Source organism: Astyanax mexicanus, chromosome 23 (assembly GCF_023375975.1).
Source record: "Astyanax mexicanus isolate ESR-SI-001 chromosome 23, AstMex3_surface, whole genome shotgun sequence".
Lineage (NCBI taxonomy): Eukaryota > Metazoa > Chordata > Actinopteri > Characiformes > Acestrorhamphidae > Astyanax > Astyanax mexicanus.
Genome location: NC_064430.1, coordinates 30,688,830 through 30,711,098, shown reverse-complemented (window position 1 = coordinate 30,711,098; position 22,269 = coordinate 30,688,830). Strand labels below are relative to the sequence as shown.

Here is a 22,269-nt window from a genome sequence, read left to right as displayed (position 1 = left end):
TGTGTGTGTGTGTGTTTTTTTTTTTTTTTTTTGCTTAAAACAGCTAAATGAAGTCTTGCTTTCGAAGGATTTTTTTACAGGTCCCACCCCCATAAAAACAGAAGTAAAGTGTGGTTAAACAGAAGAGAAAAAAAAAACAGGCTCAGTTACTTCCGTTCAGATCTCACTCTTCTGCTTTTGTGTGAGAACAGAAGTCATGTCGGTGCTGTGTTTTATTCTTTTGGCCGTTTGTCTTGGAAAATGCAGTGGTAAGTCTTATTCATATTTCATTTTGTAAATGCATGTTAGTATGATATTACAATAACTTTTTTTCAACGTTTTTAGGATACTATATAATGTACAGTTCATGATACTTAATGAAAGCCTTTATTAAGTGTTTTTGTTGTTCTTTGATGTATATCAATAATTATGGGTCTCTGGATATGACCAAATGTTTGTGAACACCCTTAAAAAATAAATGCATTCAGCACTGAGCTGTAGATCTGTGTTCTGTAGAATGATGCTGCTCCACCCATTACTGTTGGGATGAGTTGGGGATGATGTAGGGTGGGGTTGGGTGGGATGCTGAGAATCCAATATGATCCTCAATAGTCTCATTAACACTACTGTGGCTGAATGCAATCAAATCCTAACAGCGTTTTTTACAGTGCTCCACACTGTAAAATGTGATAAGTTGATCTTACTTAAATGAGGAAACCGGTTGCCTTGAAAAAGTTAAGCAATTATAACTGTTATTTTCAAGTTAAGTTCACTTTATGCTTGCTATTTAAGTGTACTCAAATCATAGTTAAATCTACACAGTTTACTTGAGTTGTTTCTACTTTAAATAGCCTGTAAATGCAAGTTGTTTTTTTTAATGTGTCCATGTAAGTCCATGTAATATAATTTTTTAAGTACAGTGAACTTAAAAAATACATATACATATATATTTAAAAATTATATTTTCCTGAACTTGTATTTAGTCTTCTTTCTGGTTTCATTCAACGATTTTTTAAATACTCATATAAAAGTAGATGAAAGAAAACAGTAAAGAATTAAAAGTACTGAGAGCACAGTGAGAACACAGAGTTACTGCAGCTCAGGAAATGATGCTGTTCTACAGCTACAACACAGAGACCAAGCATTTAATCATAATATGTGATCTACAAGTTTACCTAAGGAAGCCCCGGGTGAATCACTACACACTGATGGTGAGTACCAGAAACTGGGGGACACACCCAGTATGCAAATCGATTGTGACAGAAGCCAATGGAAAAGAAGCTGTTAATGGCAACAGACTAAACTAAATTATAATAAGTTGATTCAACTCAAAGATCTCAGTTTAAGTGTATTTGTGCCCACGAATATTCAACTAACTCAAAATAGTTGAGTAATGTTTAGAAATCTCCAATTTTATGTAAAACAGACTTAATTTATTTGATTTCAAACAACTTCTGGGTTTACAGTGCAGTAGAGTCTAATAGAAAGTATTCTCTGGACAGTAGAGACAGTTACTCCAGCAAAAGCTGCATAAACTGTTTTAATAACCTCGATTTAAGAAAGCATTTAAGCATTTAAGAAAGAATAAGATTTTATTTAAAGGAGGAACAGCAGGTTTCTTGATTTATGTTCTGATGCTCTTTATTAAACTAAACCCAGATCAGTACAGTGTGATGTTTTATTGCAGTGGTTCTTAAACTGGTGCTACATGAAGCATCACAAGGTAGTTTAATAGATGACATCAGAATATTCGCTGCGTGCACTAAATATTAAGAAATTAAGGTTTTCATTTTTTCATATATATTTTTTACTTATTTATATTTGATTGTGCTTCGTATCAAACTAGACGCTGTTATTAAAACTGTTACATCCTACATCAGAGCTCTGTGAAAATGTGAAAACATTTTGCTTTACCAGAAAAAGAGGTTAGATCAGGGGTGTCCAAACTTTTTTGGTTGGGGGCCAGAAGGAGAAATATATTTGAAGTCACGGGCCAAAGACTCTGTAATAAAACAAATAATGTATTATACCACTTTAAATAATACATTTTCCTGATTACTTTCATTTACGCACCATTTTACTTGACTTACTATCTTTATCTTTTACAGTGTTGTGTAAACTAAGATTTTTCAAATTTATGTTTCATTTCATGATGTCTCTAAATATTAAACTCCTTAATTACGGCAACTTTTAGACTCTTTTGCCCGTTTTCTGTGCAAAAACTGTGCACCCTCTCCACTTTTAGACTCTTTGGCCTGTTTAACAGCAGGCCAACTTTCATTCTATTTCTAAAATACCTCGAGGGCCGCTCCAAAAAAGGAAACGGGCCGCAAATGGCCCGCGGGCCGTAGTTTGGAGGTTTTGTATCTGTATCTAACGGAGGGGTGGGTGCACGCAGGTGAGAGCGTGTGAACTCGCTGAAATGCGTGTGACAGTGTGACTTGAGAACACTGACTATAGATCACAGTGAGGTGGATTAAAAATCTTAAACTTATAATTGACTACACCTGTTGCTTTCCATTGAATTAAAAAAACATCTTTCTCTCAGATAAAGTAAACACAAGCGTGTTTCTGACTAAAATAAAAGCTTTTCAGGAGAGATATAAGTTATGTGTAAATATTTATAAGACAATACCTGACAAAATCTGTTTTAATGATGTTAATAAACATCACTGTGACAGCGCTAGTCACAGTTTCACCACATCACTTATCTAACCAGCCTGTACTGATTTCTGCCCCCAATAATGCTTTCAATAACCTCTAATAGCCTTTAATAGTCTTCAGTAGCCTTTAAAAGACTTACCTGGCGGCCGTGGTGTGTCCACTAAACTCCGTAGTTATAAACATCCTGAGGTTAGCAGCGCGCTAACTGACCTGTTTATAATGGAATCCGAGCAGTGACTCCGTGTCGGCTGTTCTAACCTGCTGCTGTTAGCTGCTTGGGCTGAAAGATGAACTGTAGTGAGCTGTATTATCCGGTTAGTGGGGTTAAAACCTTTATTTGTTTACAGAAACAGTAAAAACGGACTGGCTGAGCTCTGTAGCCCGTGGCTGGGCTGTACTGAAGTAGTGACTGAGTGAAGAGAGCGGGGCTTGTGCTGCTGCTGCAGCTCCGACTAGTGGTTGGATGAAGAACTGCAGCTTCATGTAAGTGAGCAGTTTCACCAGCCATCCACACACAGCTCTGATAAACTGCTTGTTTTAATAGTGCACACTGTTGCTACCAAAAAAAGTCACTAGATGGCATTACCATATATATCTTAATAAATAATAATAATAATATTTATAATATTTATAATAATAATAAATATATTATTTAAATTTTATGAGGCATAAAATAATAACAAGAAAAAAAAACAAGAAAATCGAGAATCGAATCGAATCGTGACCCTCAAATCGAAAATGAAATCGAATCGAGGATTTAGAGAATCGTGACACCCCTACATTTTAGTGTCATTTAGTATACCACTTTAAATTATACACTGCTCAAAAAAATAAAGGGAACACTCAAATAACACATCCTAGATCTGAATGAATGAAATATTCTCATTGAATACTTTGTTCTGTACAACAAAATCACACAAAAATCATCAATGGATGAAATCAAATTTATTAACCAATGGAGGCTTGGATTTGGAGCCACACACAAAATTAAAGTGAAAAAACACACTACAGGCTGATCCAACTTTAATGTAATGTCCTTAAAACAAGTCAAAATGAGGCTCAGTATTGTGTGTGGCCTCCACGTGCCTGTATGACCTCCCTACAACGCCTGGGCATGCTCCTGATGAGGTGGCGGATGGTCTCCTGAGGGATCTCCTCCCAGACCTGGACTAAAGCATCCGCCAACTCCTGGACAGTCTGTGGTGCAACGTGACGTTGGTGGATGGAGCGAGACATGATGTCCCAGATGTGCTCAATCGGATTCAGGTCTGGGGAACGGGCGGGCCAGTCCATAGCTTCAATGCCTTCATCTTGCAGGAACTGCTGACACACTCCAGCCACATGAGGTCTAGCATTGTCCTGCATTAGGAGGAACCCAGGGCCAACCGCACCAGCATATGGTCTCACAAGGGGTCTGAGGATCTCATCTCGGTACCTAATGGCAGTCAGGCTACCTCTGGTGAGCACATGGAGGGCTGTGCGGCCCTCCAAAGAAATGCCACCCCACACCATTACTGACCCACTGCCAAACCGGTCATGCTGAAGGATGTTGCAGGCAGCAGACCGCTCTCCACGGCGTCTCCAGACTCTGTCACGTCTGTCATGTGCTCAGTGTGAACCTGCTTTCATCTGTGAAGAGCACAAGGCGCCAGTGGCGAATTTGCCAATCCTGGTGTTCTCCGGCAAATGCCAAGCGTCCTGCACGGTGTTGGGCTGTGAGCACAACCCCCATCTGTGGACGTCGGGCCCTCATACCATCCTCATGGAGTTGGTTTCTAACCGTTTGTGCAGACACATGCACATTTGTGGCCTGCTGGAGGTCATTTTGCAGGGCTCTGGCAGTGCTCCTCCTGTTCCTTCTTGCACAAAGGCGGAGGTAGCGGTCCTGCTGCTGGGCTGTTGCCCTCCTACGGCCTCCTCCACGTCTCCTGGTGTACTGGCCTGTCCCCTGGTAGCGCCTCCAGCCTCTGGACACTACGCTGACAGACACAGCAAACCTTCTTGCCACAGCTCGCATTGATGTGCCATTCTGGATGAGCTGCACTACCTGAGCCACTTGTGTGGGTTGTAGAGTCCGTCTCATGCCACCACGAGTGTGAAAGCACCACCAACATTCAAAACTGACCAAAACATCAGCCAGACAGCATAGGTTCTGAGAAGTGGTCTGTGGTCCCCACCTGCAGAACCACTCCTTTATTGAGTGTGTCTTGCTAATTGCCAATAATTTCCACCTGTTGTCTATTCCATTTGCACAACAGCAGGTGAAATTGATTGTCAATCAGTGTTGCTTCCTAAGTGGACAGTTTAATTTCACAGAAGTTTGATTTACTTGGAGTTTTATTGTGTTATTTGAGTGTTCCCTTTATTTTTTTGAGCAGTGTACATTTTCCTGATTACTTTCACTTCAGACTTACTATCTTTATCTTTGACAGTGTTGTGTAAACTAAGATTTTTCAAATTGATGTTTCATTTCACGATGTCTCTTAATATTAAACTCCTTAATTACGGCAACTTTTAGACTCATTTGCCCTTTTTCTGCGCTAAAACTGCGCACCCTCTCCGCTTTCAGACTCTTTGGACGTTTTGTTTGCACTAGAAATGCGCACTCTCTCCGCTTTTAGACTCTTTGGCCTTTTTCTGCACTAGAAATGCACACTCTCTCCGCTTTTAGACTCTTTGGCCCGTTTTTCTGTGCTATAAATGCGCACCCTCTCCGCTTTTAGACTCTTTGGCCCGTTTAACAGCAGGCCAACTTTCATTCTATTTCTAAAGTACCTCGTGGGCCGCAAATGGCCCGCGGCCCGTAGTTTGGACACCCCTGGGTTAGAGTGTTGAGACTTGAGAAGAGGTTATAACAGTTTAAATCTTTGTGCTAGACATGTCATTTTAGTGTCATTTACTTTTAGCAATTGGAAAACTCTGTATCAAAAGAAATGATGTATGAAGTGTGGAGGCCATATCTAGCCAATCATAATGTCAGTAGGACAGCAGAAAAGAAGGACAGCTGGACAGAATCTTCATTGACATAACAATCCTTTCTTTTCCTTCTTTAAGGGGAAACTCGCTTCATTTACAAAACAGAGGTTAAAGAAGAAATGTTGGAGTGTAAAACAAACAAATGGCAGATAAGCACAAAATCTGACAACACGATCGACCTGAGTTGCTCAGTACAGTGTGAGACTGGTAGAACTGTTGAGTTTGATGATTTAGAGAAACCCTCATTTTGCTCAAAGGATAAAGATTCTCAGTCTGGTCCTGTTTGCTCACTGGAAGTAATGGAGAGTGGATTTTATTCCTGTGTTAAATCTCTGGATCCTGAACGTTTCCTTTACCCTTTTAAATCATCTCCCAACGTTATCCAGTCTTACATCATCGCTGTTCAGAACTGTGAGTAACTTTATTTTCTCTATATTATTAATTTATTACACCCTTAATATTAGAGGATTATTTACCTGATGCTACAGAAGAACCACTTCAGTACCAGAAAGAATCATATTTATATATTAGAGATGTGAAGTGTGTAGTGTAAAGAATCTATAAATGTTGACGAAACCATTAATAGGTGTAAAAATTATTTACTAATTTACAGTTTATGCTCTCTAAAGAATCTTCTTTTACTGTTAAAAATTAAATGAAAGCTTTAAAAAGACTAAATTCTTTATTACAAACACTGGACCATATTCTCCGGCCTTTCTTATGAAGAAAATTCATCTTAAAGTCCTCTTACACTGCTTTCCTGAATATTCTAATTTCTATTCTGTATTTTTTGTTTAGTTTTTTCTCTCAGTATGAGAACAGAGCTGTTTAACACCGATTAGCACTTTAAAAACACATCATTCATCTGAAGTTATTTTTTTATGATTTTTTTTAATATATTTGTAAAAAAAAAAAATCTTAGAAAGATGTTTTAAGATGAAAAGTGAAAGCTCTTCATTGTACAACTCAAAGAACTATTTGTTACACCTTAATTTGAAGATTACAGTAATGATTTCCACATTTATCATGAATACATTGTAAATCTTCTATCTTCTTTTGTTTTTATTTGTAAACATTAATAACATTTAATTTAACATAAATTTAAATGTGTACACAAAACAAATTCCTAATATATGGAGTTTGGATTGACTGTTTTTAATAATCAGTATTTTTCTCTGCAGTGACGCTCGAGTCTGAGAGAAGATCTTCAGTGAATGTAGCTGAAGGAGGATCTGTGATTTTAAACTGCAGTTTCAGCTTCAAACCAGGATATAATTTAAATAATTTTGTTGTTTACTGGATTAAAACTGTAGAACAGAGCAGCACCTGCATTTATTCATTTGATTATGATCAGAATAATGTAAAATACGGTCACCACTGTGATGAACCGCCGGACAAATTCAGATTCATATACCAATCTGAAGGTCAGTTTACTCACAGCATTAAGATCAGTGAGGTGAAGAGTTCAGACAGAGGTCAGTACCGCTGTGCTTTACAGATGGACACAAGTGTTAAAGAGAGTGAATCTGCAGTAAACTGGAAGGTGATAGAAGACGTTACACTCAGAGTCTACAATCCCACACCTCCTCACTCTACTGACCAACCTGAGACCCCCGAAATACCTGAGACCCCCAAAACACCTGAGACCCCCGAAACACCTGAGACCACCACAATACCTGAGACCCCCAAAATACCTGAGACCCCCAAAACATCTGAGCCCCCCAAAACATCTGAGACCCCCAAAACATCTGAGACCACCAAAACACTTGAGAACACCACAATACCTGAGACCTCCAAAATACCTGAGACCGCCAAAACACCTGAGAAAACAACTGGTGAGTTAATTCATTTACATGTTATTGACCATGTTTTGGTATCTGGGTTAGTTTTGTATAATTGACCCTCACTGAAACTGATCTACATAATCTGATTTGCTGTATTCTCTCTGGTGGTCTTCCCGTAGCCGTGTATGTGGGGGTCTCGGTGCTGCTGTGTGTGCTGCTGCTGCTGGCTGGAGTGTTTGTATTTATCAGAAAGAGGAGATTTCTCTCAGCAGGTAAATCACACTGAACACACACAGCTTACCTCTATAAACCATTAACACCAGTACACTGCACCCCACTCACTCCAGTTCCTCACTCTCATATCTACTCTCACCTGCCAGAAATCATGGGACAGCAGTATGTACACTTATGATGATGTGTTACTTCAGTATATATACATTCCGCTGCTATCTACTGCTGCTACCTGCCATCTGCTGGCTAACGCTAAACGTAGATAAATAAATAGATGTATTGTCGGCTTACAGGCAGGTTACATGTTTATTGTTACCGTGACTCTGGGTTTGAGTGAGAGGATAGAGGAATGTGTTAATGTATAGTAGACTTAAAATATGACATTATGACATAGTGTAATTGATAATAGCATACTGGGGCCACACTTAAAAAAAAAATACAAACAGTTTACTTTGAGATTAAAGTCGTAATATTACGAGAATAAAGTCGTAGTATTTTAAAGGAAAGGTATTTCTAAGAGCGGAGCAGAGAGAATGGAGCATTTTCCGTTTATTATCTGTTACAGGGCTGATCACCATCAGTTATTTACATTTATAACCTGCTATTCATTAATGCTCTGGGGTTACAGTTAGATAATACAGTGTCCAGATTTTGTCATGGTGGCGTCCCGGGAGCCGAGCCTGGGCTCCCTCGCCGCAAGAAGCCTCCTGTGTGGGGAGAGCGCGTGCTGCTGCACAGAGATTTCAGCTGCATTCTAGACCGGTTTGTGTGACCAAGGGAACATAAATACAGTAAATTCCAGTCATGAATAAAGAAAATAAACCTTTTACTGATGCAGGAGGACAATATTAAAATCAAAAATACTGTGAAGCAGTATTGTTATTTATGTCTTGTTATTTATTATTTTTAAAACAACCTTAAAATTTAATGGAAGTCAATGTAATTTGTATTCCCATTTCTATTGGTCCATTCATGATGACATGCTACTAAATTTACATTATATATAATTAGTAGTAAAATACATAAATCTCTGGCAGTGGAATGAATAGTTTGTATAATACGTATAATTCCTCTGTGCATTAAATCTTGTAATAATTTGATTGACGTTCTTTTATTCATGCAGGACCTCAGACTGTACAGCAGCAGAGGTACACTGTGCTTTTATTTGTCTTTATTTCAGTACAAATTCCAGTACTGTGTAAGTTTTTATTTAATTTTGTTGCATTTTTTTTCATCTGCAGAGATAACAAAGAAACTCTTGATGCTGACTGTAAGTGCTCCCACTTTTGTTTTTTGTATATATTTTTTTAAAACATAATTTTACATGAAAGACTTTAATATGCCGCTAGCTAGGATAATAAACCGAGTGGTCCAGCGGTCTAAAGCGCCGCTGCCACTTTGAGCGGGAGGTTGCAGGTTTGAACCCCCTGAGCTACCGGCGCTCAGAGGGAGCAAAATTTGCCCTGCTCCCTCCGGGTGGGTAGATGGCATTCTCTCCCCACATCACTCCTAGGGTGATGTCTACAGCACAGGGCATCTGTGAGCTGATGTACCGGAACCGAGCCGCTGTGCTTTCCTCCGAGCGCGCTGTGATGCGCTGTACTGCTCGGCAATGCTGCATCAGCAGCAGCTCAAAAAGAAATAGTGGCTGGCTTCACACGTATCGGAGGAAGCATGTGTTAGTCTTCATCCTCCTGGTGTGTTGGGCAGTGTTGGGAAGTAATGGATTACATGTAACGGCGTTACGTAATCAGATTACAAATTATGAGTAACTGTAATCCGTTACAGTTACTGCTTCAGTAAATGGTAATCAGATTACAGTTACTCTGCTAAAATAAATGGATTACATTGCGGTACTTTTCTATTTTTGGTCTTCCGATCCAACACTGACAAAACGCAAACACATTCACATAAATCACGACATCAGAATATTCTATGATTCACAACCTCCTGCTCAGAATGTTTTCACTGCAGAAGCGCCCCCTAGCCCGTCGGCGGGCCCGTTCTGACTATGTAAAGTTGAATGCTTATAAGCGTCAAATATTCTAAACACACCGACCAAATAACCGACTCATATTCTTTAGTACTAATTTAACTACCTGCATGCTAATGTTCAGCCATCTACATGAAACCAGTCGCCAGAAATCGCCAACTGAAAACAGCCTGTTTTTTCACATTGTTTACATGGGGAACACGCCTCCCCAACAAAATAGCCTTATAACATATTATTAGTATATAAAATAACATCATATTACATTATAGAAAATTCACGTACTATCACAGCATCCACAGTACAGCACTGAACCGCAGATAAAATATCCATAAAGTCCTTTATTCGCCTGCTCACTTCTCCTCACAAACATGCGTTTATTTTCAGCGGTCCACAAACCACTATTTTTCTTGAGTGATCGTCTTTTGAATCAATAACGTGAGCGCTGGATCAATCCAATCCAATCAAATCAGGTCATAGCCTTTCTACCAGCGTGACAAAAGTGATTGACACCTATTTCAACCAATAGTCCACCCTTAGACGAAAACATTGGTACGTAATTTTCCCTGATTGGTCTCCTAATGGCTGGGGGAGGGGCATGCCTAACCGCTGTCACCAAATTCCCTCTGCTGAACATAAGTGCGCCCACAGCGCGCATACGTGTGATTTTGTTTGTCATTTCATCAAAAAGTATTAATATTACTCTGAAATAGACTTACATTCATTTATTTTATCACAAACAAACAAAAAAATTACAAACTCTGGCTGTATAGAGACAGATTTACTGGAGAGGTTTTGAACACTTTGGAGACGCCTGGTGGACACCTAATATAATGCAGTGTAACTCTTCAATGCATTGTGATATAAATTACAAATTTTGTAATTTGTTTGTCAAGACCCTACTGAATCAGGAAATGTAGAGAATGATTGACTATTCATCACCAACATCCATACACACATTGTAAACTCTAAATATAACAGGCGCTTTTTTTTTTTTTTTACATTTTCTTCTGCATTTGATGTTCTCAAATGGAACTTAAATAATGGAAATTAAAGTGTTGAAGTGAATTATTGTTTACTGTTTATGATTACACTGCATTTGACATTTAATAATAAAACATTCAAATTATATTTTGTTTGCATTTGTGAGTTCTTAGAAAAGGAACAGATTGTAATCGCATTAAATCCTATTGGACCGAATTGTATCGTATAAAGACATAATTTGAGGTATCGTACATTATCGTATCGCTGACTAAAATAATCGTATTGTATCGTATCGTAATGAATCTTGTGATTTACACCCCTAGATAATCCTGGCAAAAAATCCACCTGCAGAAAGTGGCAAACCTGCAAATAGTTAGCTTACAGTTGTTGTTACATTGTTTGGTTTTATATGGTTATAAGTGTTTTATAAAATTGTCTGATTAAATGGTTTCATAAGTATTTTTATAGGGTGATTGAAAAGGCTGTTTTATTTGTCTATCTATTAACTGGAAGGAAAAATAAAACAATAATATGCAAGATGTGGTTGCTACATTCATTCAGGCTTAAAAAAACGACAATATTGTAAGTAATCCAAAGTAATCAGATTACGTTACTCACTTGAAGTAATGTAACTGATTACGTTACAAATTACATTTTGAGTGATGTAATCAGTAATCTGTAAGGGATTACATTTTAAAAGTAACCTTCCCAACACTGGTGTTGGGGCATCACTAGTGATAGGAGGAGTCCTAATGAGTGGGTTGGGTAATTGGCCGTGTAAATTGGGATGAAAATTGCAAAAATCTGAAATAAAATTATAAAAGAAAGAATAGATAGTATAATGTAGAGTTAGGAGTCTTAGGGCTCTATTTTAGAGATCTATAGCTGCATCGATCACGCAGTTTGATTTAGGGGCGTGTCATTGTGTCTTTTATTGTGAAGGCTCAAAAAATACACCTTGTGTGGATCGAAAACACAAAAAAAGGCAAGAAATAATTCTCTTAATTGATTATGGGTGTGTTTTGGGCGCAACATGAAACAAACCAATTAGTGTGCAGGATGTCACTCTCTTTAAGAGCCAGGTGAGCTCTGACTTTGGCTCGTTCGTATCTTAACAGCGCAGCACTTTTGTGCGTCTCATGAGAGTATACTAACCTGCGCATTTATGCTGTGAAGATACACCAGCAGCTCATTTAAGAAAACAGCAATGTTTTTTGATTTTTTTTATTCTGTTTATTGTTTAGTTAAAAGTTGGGTTTGTGCTCTGCGGTGCGTATAGAAATGGTCTCTGATGACTGACTTTTGACTTTTGTTCTCATGACTCTGCATGCTGTGGTTTATATACAGGTTCTCCGTATGCTGTCGGGAGAGGAGATCAGGAGTACGATTCCATCAAATCTCCTTCCACAACCGCTGATCCAGATCATAAACAGCCCTCAGAACCTCTGGACCCATATTCAGTAGTCCGACTGAATGACTTATACGACTCTTCAGCTTCAGAGAACGTCCAACATCCTGTTTAAGATAAAGGAGGTGATCAGTTTCTCATATCAGTGGTTTACACGCTAATACTGTAGAACTGTAGAGAATTACTCAGAGAGAGGAACAGGTTCAGAGTTAGATAAAGCCCGTGTTCAGAATTTAATGAAGTGAAAGGCAGTTCTTCAGCCCCACATACTTTAATTATAGGTGGGTGAAGTCAGGTTAACTAAGCTTTGTGTGAGTTCTAATAATATGATACGTTTTATGAATTGACACAGTTCTCTTAAAAAATTATAGTATAAGTAGGTTCTCTTCTAAACTATGACACAATGTTCAGCTAAAATGGTTCAGTACCTAAAATGACTTTTTTTAAAATATAAAAATGTAAATTCTACTTTCTAATTTGAAAGAGCAGGTCATTTTGATTTGTTGTTACATATTATAAGATTACATATAATTGCTCTTATTAGTGATGAGTGAATTTGCTGTGTTATCCCCACTTACCATATGATTTCTCTGATGTACAGTATTGTGCAAAGGTTTTAGGCACCTAAAATATTTCAGTAAATAAAAAGCTTCTTATCTGTGCAGTAAATGTTTATTATCTCAGTAAAACACCAGCATTACAATTAATACAAACAGCAATTTTACAAAAAGCAGTGCTTTTACAGCCCTGTTTTCCTTAAAACATCTCCTAATCTCTCCTCATCTGAGTTTAATAGAGTTACTTCTAGTTCTCATCATTTCAACACCTGTCATTATTATTTATTATTATTACTGTTATTATTATTATTATTATTATTATTATTATTATCTGACTCCTTTTAGAATTCCAAGCTAAACTCCAGCTAAATAATAATCAAACTGATGATTCATGGATAATTGTTTCTAAACTCCTACAACAATAAACAATAAAACAATAAAACAATAGGAAATATATTAAACAAGGCCTGTTTTAGCATAAAATACCATTATCACAGCTTACAAACTTGTAAATAAGAAAGCTAACCTAGCTTTACTAAACATCATAAAACATTACACAAAAAGCTTTTAAACAGCCAACAGAGAACATCATAAGAACGTTTAGCAATGTTTAGAAAATGTTCAAGGAAGGTTAGCCTGGAGGTGGTTTGCATCACAATGTTATTAGAACGTTTCTCACATAACAATCCCAGCTAGTTGAATACTAACATTCCCAAAACTAACAATTAAAATAGAGACACAAGTGACACTGTTAAATATAATGTTCTAAGAACATCCCAAAAATTTGACATATTTTTTATATTTGTTTTAACGTTTTTCAAATCATATTTGAGTCACTTTCATATGTGGTCCTAAATTGAATATGTAACCGATCCATGGACATGCGACACAAATGTAATTGAATTCATGCATCTTTTTGCTTTTACACATGCGCTACGTGCTTCTTTCTCTACGTCTTTTTCTATAGTGTATATAAACCTATTGTTTTAACTGTAGTGCAGCCCCCTACAGCCTGCCACTAGAGTCAGATTTCTTTCCTGACAGTGATGATATATATGATATAAACTGAATCACTGTAGAAATAAAGAACAATACACTCTTATTATTATTTCAGTTCCCACAGTAAAAGATGTTTAATGTAATAAGAAGTTCTGCTGTGGTTCTTTAAGGAACTTGAACATAAATGAGAACACTGTAATAAAACTATTAGAGAATATTCCCAGTGGACATTTATAAACCACAACTTAAAACTTTCCTCTTTAATTAAGCTTATAAATAACTGCATCTTACTTTATTTACTTGCTTCATTTTATTTATTTATATTGTATTTTCCTCCTGTATTTTTAATTTAATGATTTTATCTATTCTTATTTTCCTGGATTTAAGTGTTATGCTTTGTCTTTTGTTATGATTTGATTTATTTTTTTATTAATTCTTAATTATTTTTAAAATTAACTGTGTTTATTTGCTAAATTTTGTTTATCCATTAGCTTTTTAATTCTTTTTTTCTCTGTACTGTAAAGCACTTTGAGTGTGGACCTAATGTATAAAAGGTGCTATATGAATTAAGTTAAAGGAGTATATGTCTAAAAAAAATAAAGATGTAACAAAGAATAACAGCTTTTTCTCAAAGGGGATAAATGGTGGATATATATAGTTATTATTTGGAATGACTTAATCATTTATTATTCTTAATAATCTTAGATATGTGTTTACATTCTTTTAAACATTTCTGTTTCAAAACATATTTCTTTTCATTTTTAAATAGATATTTTGACTGTTTTTCATTTTGCTGTTATATGAAAAATAACTTTTTTAATCAAATCTGATCTTATTTATTTATATAGCGCTTTTTACATCTGATGTCACAAACAGTGTTACAGGAATCTGTATTTTATTACTGTAAATGTGTAATAATTACTATGTTAAACTGTAATAAATAGTGCTGTATGCAGAGTTGTTTGAGTTACTACTTTGAGTTACCGCAAATACGCCGTTCCTTCACAAACATGATGTTAATTTGAGTAGGAGTAAATTTTATTCATGACAAAAAAATTAAAACCATACATGAATAGTTAAAGAAATACATTTGTTAATTATATAGCTTAGCTGATCATTAACGTAAATAATCAACTATGGTTTAAATGATCTGTAATTATATTGAATATGCATTAAGTTCAGTCAGTGTGCATGTTAGACTCTCATACAGCAATTTAATGATCTAAGGTTTATTTATATCAGTACCAGCTTTATTTATAAAGAGCTGCAGTGATACAATGCATGGAGCTCTGCACATGTATAAATGCTGGAATATATTTATACGAGAGTTAGAATGATTGCATGCATGTTCCCTGCGACAAATAAACATAAATATACTTATAAGTATAGGAGGTTTTATGTAGTAATTAAATACATTTAATGAAGCAGCAGGAAAACAAAATAGATACAAACACTGATTAAGCCAAACAAATCATTCGGTTGGATTTGAATAAAATGATGCTTAAGAGTTTTCTATATTTCTGCATAAATATGAAATAAAGCATCATCAGATTTCATGGAAAATTATCCAATATTACATATTTGTAAACATATGTAAACCTTTGCTTTCAATTTTTGACTTGGCCCCATTCCAAAACATTAACTTTATTCTTCTAGAACAGGGGTCACCAACCTTTTTGAACCTGAGAGCTACTTCTTGGGTACCAATTAATGCGAAGGGCTACCAGTTTGATACACACTCATGAAATTACAACTTTTCTCAATTTACCTTTAATTATGTTATTATTAATAATTAATGACATTCATCTATGTGAAGACACATATCAATATGCAACACTATTTTTATAAATCTCTGCAATTGTTTACATTTTATATATTATATTTTAATATAATATTACATATTATATTACATTATATTGTATAATATATAAACTATAGGCTCTCTAAGCTAATATTAATCTAATATAATCTAAAATTACACCAATGCAACTGTGATTTAAAAAAAAAAAGAATAGCAACAAAAATGCTATTTTTAGACCAGGTCTGCGGGCTACTCATAAGGTCCTTGCGGGCTACCTGGTGCCCGCGGGCACCATGTTGGTGACCCCTGTTCTAGAAGCTTTCTTTAGTAGAACAGCTTGTGTGTTAGGGTCGTTGTCTTGCTGCATGACCCACCTTCCATTGAGATTCAGTTTATGGCCTGATGATGATGTCCTGACATTTTCCTTTAAAATTCTCTGAAATTATTCAGAATTCATTCATCCCATCATTAAAGACAAGCTGTCCTGACCCAGATCCAAATCAGGTCCAAGCCACGATACTACCACCACCATGTTTCCAGATGGGAAATGGTTCTTATGCTGGAATGCAGCTGCTTTCCTTTTTCCAAACATACTAAAAAGTTCTATTTTGGTCTCAACCGTCCACAAAACAATCTTCCAATAGTCTTCTGGCTTGTTCATGTGATCTGTAGCAAACTGCAGACGAGCAGCAATGTTTTGGAGAGCTGTAAATTTCTCCTTACGCCCCTGCCATGCACACCATTGTTGTTTAGTGTTTTCCGGATGGTGTTCTTATGAGCATTAACATTAGCCAATGTGAGAGAGGACTTTCTCTGGGGTTCTTTGTGACCTCGCCGACAATTATACGCCTTGTTCTTGGAGTGATCTTTGTTGATTGACCACTTCTGGGGAGGGCAATAATGATCCTGAAGTTCCTCTATTTGTACACAACGTGTCTGACTGTGGATTAGTGAATTTCAAAATCTTTAGATTGAAATGTTGTAAGCTTTTACAGCTGTTTCCAGGGTCTGTAGAAATCTCCTTTGTTCGTTTCATAATGCACTTCAAAAAATTTTGTTTTGTTTGTTTAACTGGGATCTGTTCATTCATTAAAGGTGCACTTAAAATCCTTTATTTTTAAAAAATCCTCAGTGCGCTTTATAATTCGGTGCAACTTCTGTATGAATTCTACCAATCAGGTTGTAAGAAGCAGTAAAGCCACTCTGCTGAAGTACAGCATTATACAGGAGTTTCAGTTTAGTTCTCCAGCACAGAGCCTGGAGCAGTATTAGCATTAGCCGCTAACAGCACTAGCTCTCTCAACATAAGGAGTTGAGTATATCGGACTGTAGCCTGCTGCTAACCTTAGCTATCATAGCTGGAGCAGCCTTAGCATTAGCTGTTAACCATGCTAAGCGCTAACTCTTTTGCTTTTCAGAGGTGAGTATGTCAGACAGTAGCCTGCTGCTACCCCTGGCTAGCACTGCTGGAGCAGCCTTAGCATAAGCTGCTAACCATGCCATCTCTGGCTGTTCAGAGGAAAAAAATATATGACTGTACTCTGTGTGTTTAACGTGTTAAAACAAGCTACGTGGGACGAACCGCTAGGTAGTATCGCCCTGACTTACTGGAACACTCAGGGTTCCTCAGTGTAGCGCTGTCCGGCAGCATTTACTTGCACTAACAATGGCTAGCAGTTAGCCGCTAATGCTAATGCTGCTGCACCCAGCCTTAGTGAAAATTAGGAAATCTAAGCTTACTGTAAATAACTGGGTTCTCTTTATCTACCTTTAGGACTGATGTGAAAATCTGATAATGTTTTAGGTCATATTTATGCAGAAATATACAAAATTCTAAAGAGTTACAAACTTTCAAGTACAACTGTATTAAATAATAATATGAATAAATAAATAAAATATTTTTTATAATATTAAAGTTCTAGATGATGTCAGATTGGCTTCTGAATTGATTTTTTTTCTCTTTAGTGTAGAGGCTTGTGGTCAATAAAAAGTTATTTTTAAAGGAATTACAGCTTATATTTAGACATTAACTGTGTGATTGCTTGCGCTGTGTGGGGCACAGGTGAAGTTATACGATGGTCGAGTGGCTGACAGCACTCAGGAATTTGTGCTAATTTTCTGTGGTTTCAATTTCTCTGTGAAACGCTCAACAAAAAGGCGTGAGAAAACCAACCGCAGTGTGCAGCAATGTACAGGTTGCTATGGTAACAAGATTAGTGGTATTACATTGGTCTGTACACTGCAGTGGTGTTATCCACAGAACTGGGTTTATGATCTTTTATATTTTTTTGTAGCTTGATGATCTGCAGTATATTTGTATGTCTGTACTGTTTCAGGCATCAACAAATGGGATCTCAGTGTCTATTGATGCAATAAAAAAATATAAAAATGTATTAAAAATGTGTGTTTTATAAAGATGTGTCTCAAATTGTTGTATAGATTGTGAATCAGCATTCAGATACATTTTGACACTACACATTCTGACACTACTCAGAAAGGTTTTATGATAGCCTCACATAGATGACTAAGAGTGTTTTTATACACACTTTATAGTATGATTAAAAATGGTTTGTGCAGTTATCTTATTATTCTGATTACAGACCTTTTTCACACTTTCATGTTGGTTGATACAGAGTTATAAACAGCAGGTTTAATGGTTTTCCAGTCGTGTATTAATCTATAGCTGAGTATACTGACTGTTCCTAAATACACCAATAATTCAGTTAAACACACTCACCCAAGTTTTTACTCCATCAGGATTAAACTCTTCAACTCCAGCTGTAAAGCTCTGCTTATTACATGATATTTTAACCAGCAAATCAATAAAATCAGAGTAAAACTAAACTGGAGTGATCCACCGTTCAGCACGGCGTTCACTCTGGTTCAGTGATTAAAAGCGCTAATCTCAACATCAGCATCAATTCATTCAGCATTTATTTAGATGATTATTATTATAAGGCCTGTGTGTTGGTGAGTAGTTTAATGTGTGAGTGAGTAAGGAACAGAATGATCATAAAGGAACAAAGCTCTGTTGCGCTCTGTTGTGTAAAAACTGCTTCTCCGTCTGAAAGCTGCTGCTGTAGCTGAGTTCCAGTAATCAGCAGTGCTGTTTTAGGAGCTAATCTAAAAGTGCAGGAGTACGGGTGTGTGATCCGCTTCACTGTAGCTTTAGAACCGATCCGTTTCTCTTAGTCAGGATGTTCTACTGTTGGTTTCTCCTACACTAAATAGTAAGAGCAGACGTATGGGCGTTTGGGTGGATGTTTTAAATGCAGCTTCTTTAACCAAAGACATAGCTCTTCTTCTAATTACTGACACACTCTGAGTATATTATATTTCTTAAGCTCCATCCAGACGGGATTAGTTTCAAAGGGGGGCGTCTGTGAAAAATATTTCACACTTCTACTGAGTGATAAAACTTTTGCATCCAGACTGCAGTTGAAAAACCAGGAGGACCAGTGAGTTTTTGGTTTTCTCGGTCACATGACATCGCGTTCAGTAGCTCCTCCATTTCCACTCACTGTTGTGTTTGCGTGGATCTATGTGGAAACAGTGCACAGCAGTGGACAAATAGCTATTTTATTAAACGCGAGGTGACGAAACTCAGAGATGTGCTTCCAAATGGGATTAAAATTACTAGAGGACCATGTAGTTTAGTGAAAACAGTAGGTAAATCAGCCTGTAATTTTCTCAGAGGTATCTAAAAAAACACATACATGGTCGTTCTAGAGTGCATTTCCCGTACAACGACGGATCCTAGCATTGAACTAACGTGGTACGATGCATTGTTAAACTAACTAACATCTGAAGTACGACCGTTTCCCGAAACCATCGTACTTTGTTGGTACCACAGAAGTCTGAACTGTGTTGGTTTGAACCACCGTGGTCTTAACTAAGATGTTTCCAGGCGTGTTTAGTCAGACCTCCGGGCGGAGAGGGGCGGTTCCTGTGTGTCGTCCTTATCCTCCGGTCCTTTCGGATTCCTCGGGGTGGAGGACTGTCACGCCACACTGCTCTCCTTCCACACTCCCGAACTCCACTTCCCAAAAACCCACTAGCGATGACGTCACCGTCAGCCGCTCACCTTCACCCAATTGCGTTACGCCCTTATTGGACTTGTTGCATTATGTTTTCACTACTACGTCTCCTGTATTCAGTGTGAGTGTTGTTCAACCTGTCATCTGGCTGTTTTATCCTGTTTACGACTCTGTAAATAAACCAGTCTTTACCTTTTACTCGGAAAGCGTCACTCCTATCTGTCTGGCGTTGAATATTTGACATACATCTTTCCAAGACGGTAAAATACATTTTACCTAAAGAGCACATCAGTGCACTTTTTCACTACACTGAATTTATGTTTGGCAAATAAAACTAAATGTACAGTAGTGATGCAGTAAGGAGCACTGCATTAGGTTAATTTCCCTGGGCGTACATGGGTAAAAGTGAAGTGGCTCACTTAATTTAATTAACACAAACATTAAAAAAATAATTAGGTACACTTGACATATTAAATCCTCGTGCAGCAATATTAATGTGATTTATCAGATTTTTGAATCCTACTGTCCATCATCTACGCTAATCTCCAGGAACTAAGCTCCTAACGACAGGTCTAGAGCTGTAGTTGGAACGACGCAACTGAACCACGATAGTTGCGAACATTCGCTTAATTAAAGTCGCTTAATTAAATTCGCACTATGTAAGTTACTAACATGGTTACCTCCATACTTCCAACTACGCTTTTGGGAAACACCAGCTGCATCGTCCAGACTATGTAAGTTGCTAACGTACTTAGCAACTACGCTTTTGGGAAACGGACCCCTGGACGGGAATAAAATCGAAGAGGACCCTCATAAAAGAGAAAACTACCCCAGGACCCTCTGAGAAACTAATCCTCTCTGGATAGGGCACTATGTCGCTGTGGTTAAAATCCATATAAATGTTCGCTGCTGCACCGGACATTACAACACAAAGTAAACACAACCTCCTCCTTGTCATCACACAGAATAAGATGGCTAGCACTGTGTGTTGCTGAGAGTAGACTTTAGGTAGAAAGCAGGCTGTTGCAGGAGACTCCCTGACCTTCTGTGACAGCACTGAGGGACTTCTGAGAGCACTGACTGAAGAGCAGAGCTAAACTAACTGTATGTGTTATAACAAGCGGTTTTCAGATCACTCACATCTTCTTCTTCTTCTGTAAACTTTATTCACACTGAATTTGCCTATTTGGATCATTAGCACCACTAGGGTTTGGGCAATCAAGGGGCCAATCAGATTTTAGCTGTGACCAATGCCCCTGTGGTTACGTCCTTAGAATGCCAGTGCTTACATATAAAAGTGTTTTTTATTATCTTAAAACAGTTAAATAAAGTTAAAGTTAAATGCTTTCGAAGGATTTTTTTACAGGTCCCACCCCCATAAAACAGAAGTAAAGTGTGGTTAAACAGAGGATAAAAAAAGACAGCCTCAGCTTCTTCCGTTCAGATCTCACTCTTCTGCTTTTGTGTGAGAACAGAAGTCATGTCGATGCTGTGTTTTATTCTTTTGGCCGTTTATCTTGGGAAATGCAGTGGTAAGTCTTATTCATATTTCATTTTGTAAATGCATGTTAGTATGATATTACAAAAAACTTTTTTTTCAACGTTTTTAGGATACTGTATCATGTAAAGTTAATGATACTTTATGAAAGGCTTTATTAAGTGTTTTTGTTGTTCTTTGATGTATGAATATATTTATGGGTCTCTGGATATGACCAAATGTTTGTGGACAACCCTAATAATAAATGCATTCAGCACTGAGCTGTAGATCTGTGTTCTGTAGAATGATGCTGCTCCACCCATTACTGTTGGGATGAGTTGGGGATGATGTAGGGTGGGGTTGGGTGGGATGCTGAGAATCCAACATGATCCTCAATAGTCTCATTAACACTACTGTCGCTGAATGCAATCAAATCCTAACAGCGGTGCTCCACACTGTAAAATGTGATAAGTTGATCTTACTTAAATGAGGAAACCGGTTGCCTTGAAAAAGTTAAGCAATTATAACTGTTATTTTCAAGTTAAGTTCACTTTATGCTTGCTATTTAAGTGTACTCAAATCATAGTTAAATCTACACAGTTTACTTGAGTTGTTTCTACTTTAAATAGCCTGTAAATGCAAGTTGTTTTTTTAAGTGTGCAATACCCAATAAGTTGATTAAATTCAAAACTTTTGTTGTAACCGATTACCTAAATAATTTTAAGTCCATGTAATATAATTTTTTAAGTACAGTGAACTTAAAAAATACATATACATATATATTTAAAAATTATATTTTCCTGAACTTGTATTTAGTCTTCTTTCTGGTTCCATTCAACGATTTTTTAAATACTCATATAAAAGTAGATGAAAGAAAACAGTAAAGAATTAAAAGTACTGAGAGCACAGCGAGAACACAGAGTTACTGCAGCTCAGTAAATGATGCTGTTCTACAGCTACAACACAGAGACCAAGCATTTAATCATAATATGTGATCTACAAGTTTACCTCAACTAGCCCCGGGGGAATCACTACACACTGATGGTGAGTACCAGAAACTACTGGGGACACACCCAGTATGCAAATCGATTGTGACAGAAGCCAATGGAAAAGAAGCTGTTAATGGCAACAGACTAAACTAAATTATTATATGTTGATTCGACTCAAAGATCTCAGTTTAAGTGTATTTGTGCCCACGAATATTCAACTAACTCAAAATAGTTGAGTAATGTTTAGAAAACTCAAATTTTATGTAAAACAGACTTAATTTATTTGATTTCAAACAACTTCTGGGTTTACAGTGCAGTAGAGTCTAATAGAAAGTATTCTCTGGACAGTAGAGACAGTTACTCCAGCAAAAGCTGCATAAACTGTTTTAATAA

The 22,269-nt window shown here is 37.1% G+C and overlaps 1 protein-coding gene across 6 annotated transcripts in view; it reads left to right on the top strand.

The window, feature by feature from the left end:
* The window catches only part of LOC111191148 (uncharacterized), a 106,880-nt gene extending 92,520 nt beyond the window's left edge, over window positions 1-14,360 (top strand). For 3 of the 6 annotated variants that reach the window (XM_049471318.1, XM_049471319.1, XM_049471317.1), the window contains exons 3-7: window positions 6,801-7,454; window positions 7,583-7,675; window positions 8,758-8,782; window positions 8,876-8,904; window positions 11,956-14,359. In XM_049471318.1, coding sequence (XP_049327275.1) covers window positions 6,801-7,454; window positions 7,583-7,675; window positions 8,758-8,782; window positions 8,876-8,904; window positions 11,956-12,131 — 977 coding nt within the window. In that variant the 3' untranslated portion in view covers window positions 12,132-14,359. Of the gene's footprint in view, window positions 1-6,800; window positions 7,455-7,582; window positions 7,676-8,757; window positions 8,783-8,875; window positions 8,905-11,955 lie in introns of all 6 variants that reach the window. The other 3 variants (XM_049471323.1, XM_049471322.1, XM_049471321.1) reach the window with 3 other exon arrangements.
* Window positions 14,361-22,269: the final 7,909 nt, after the last annotated feature.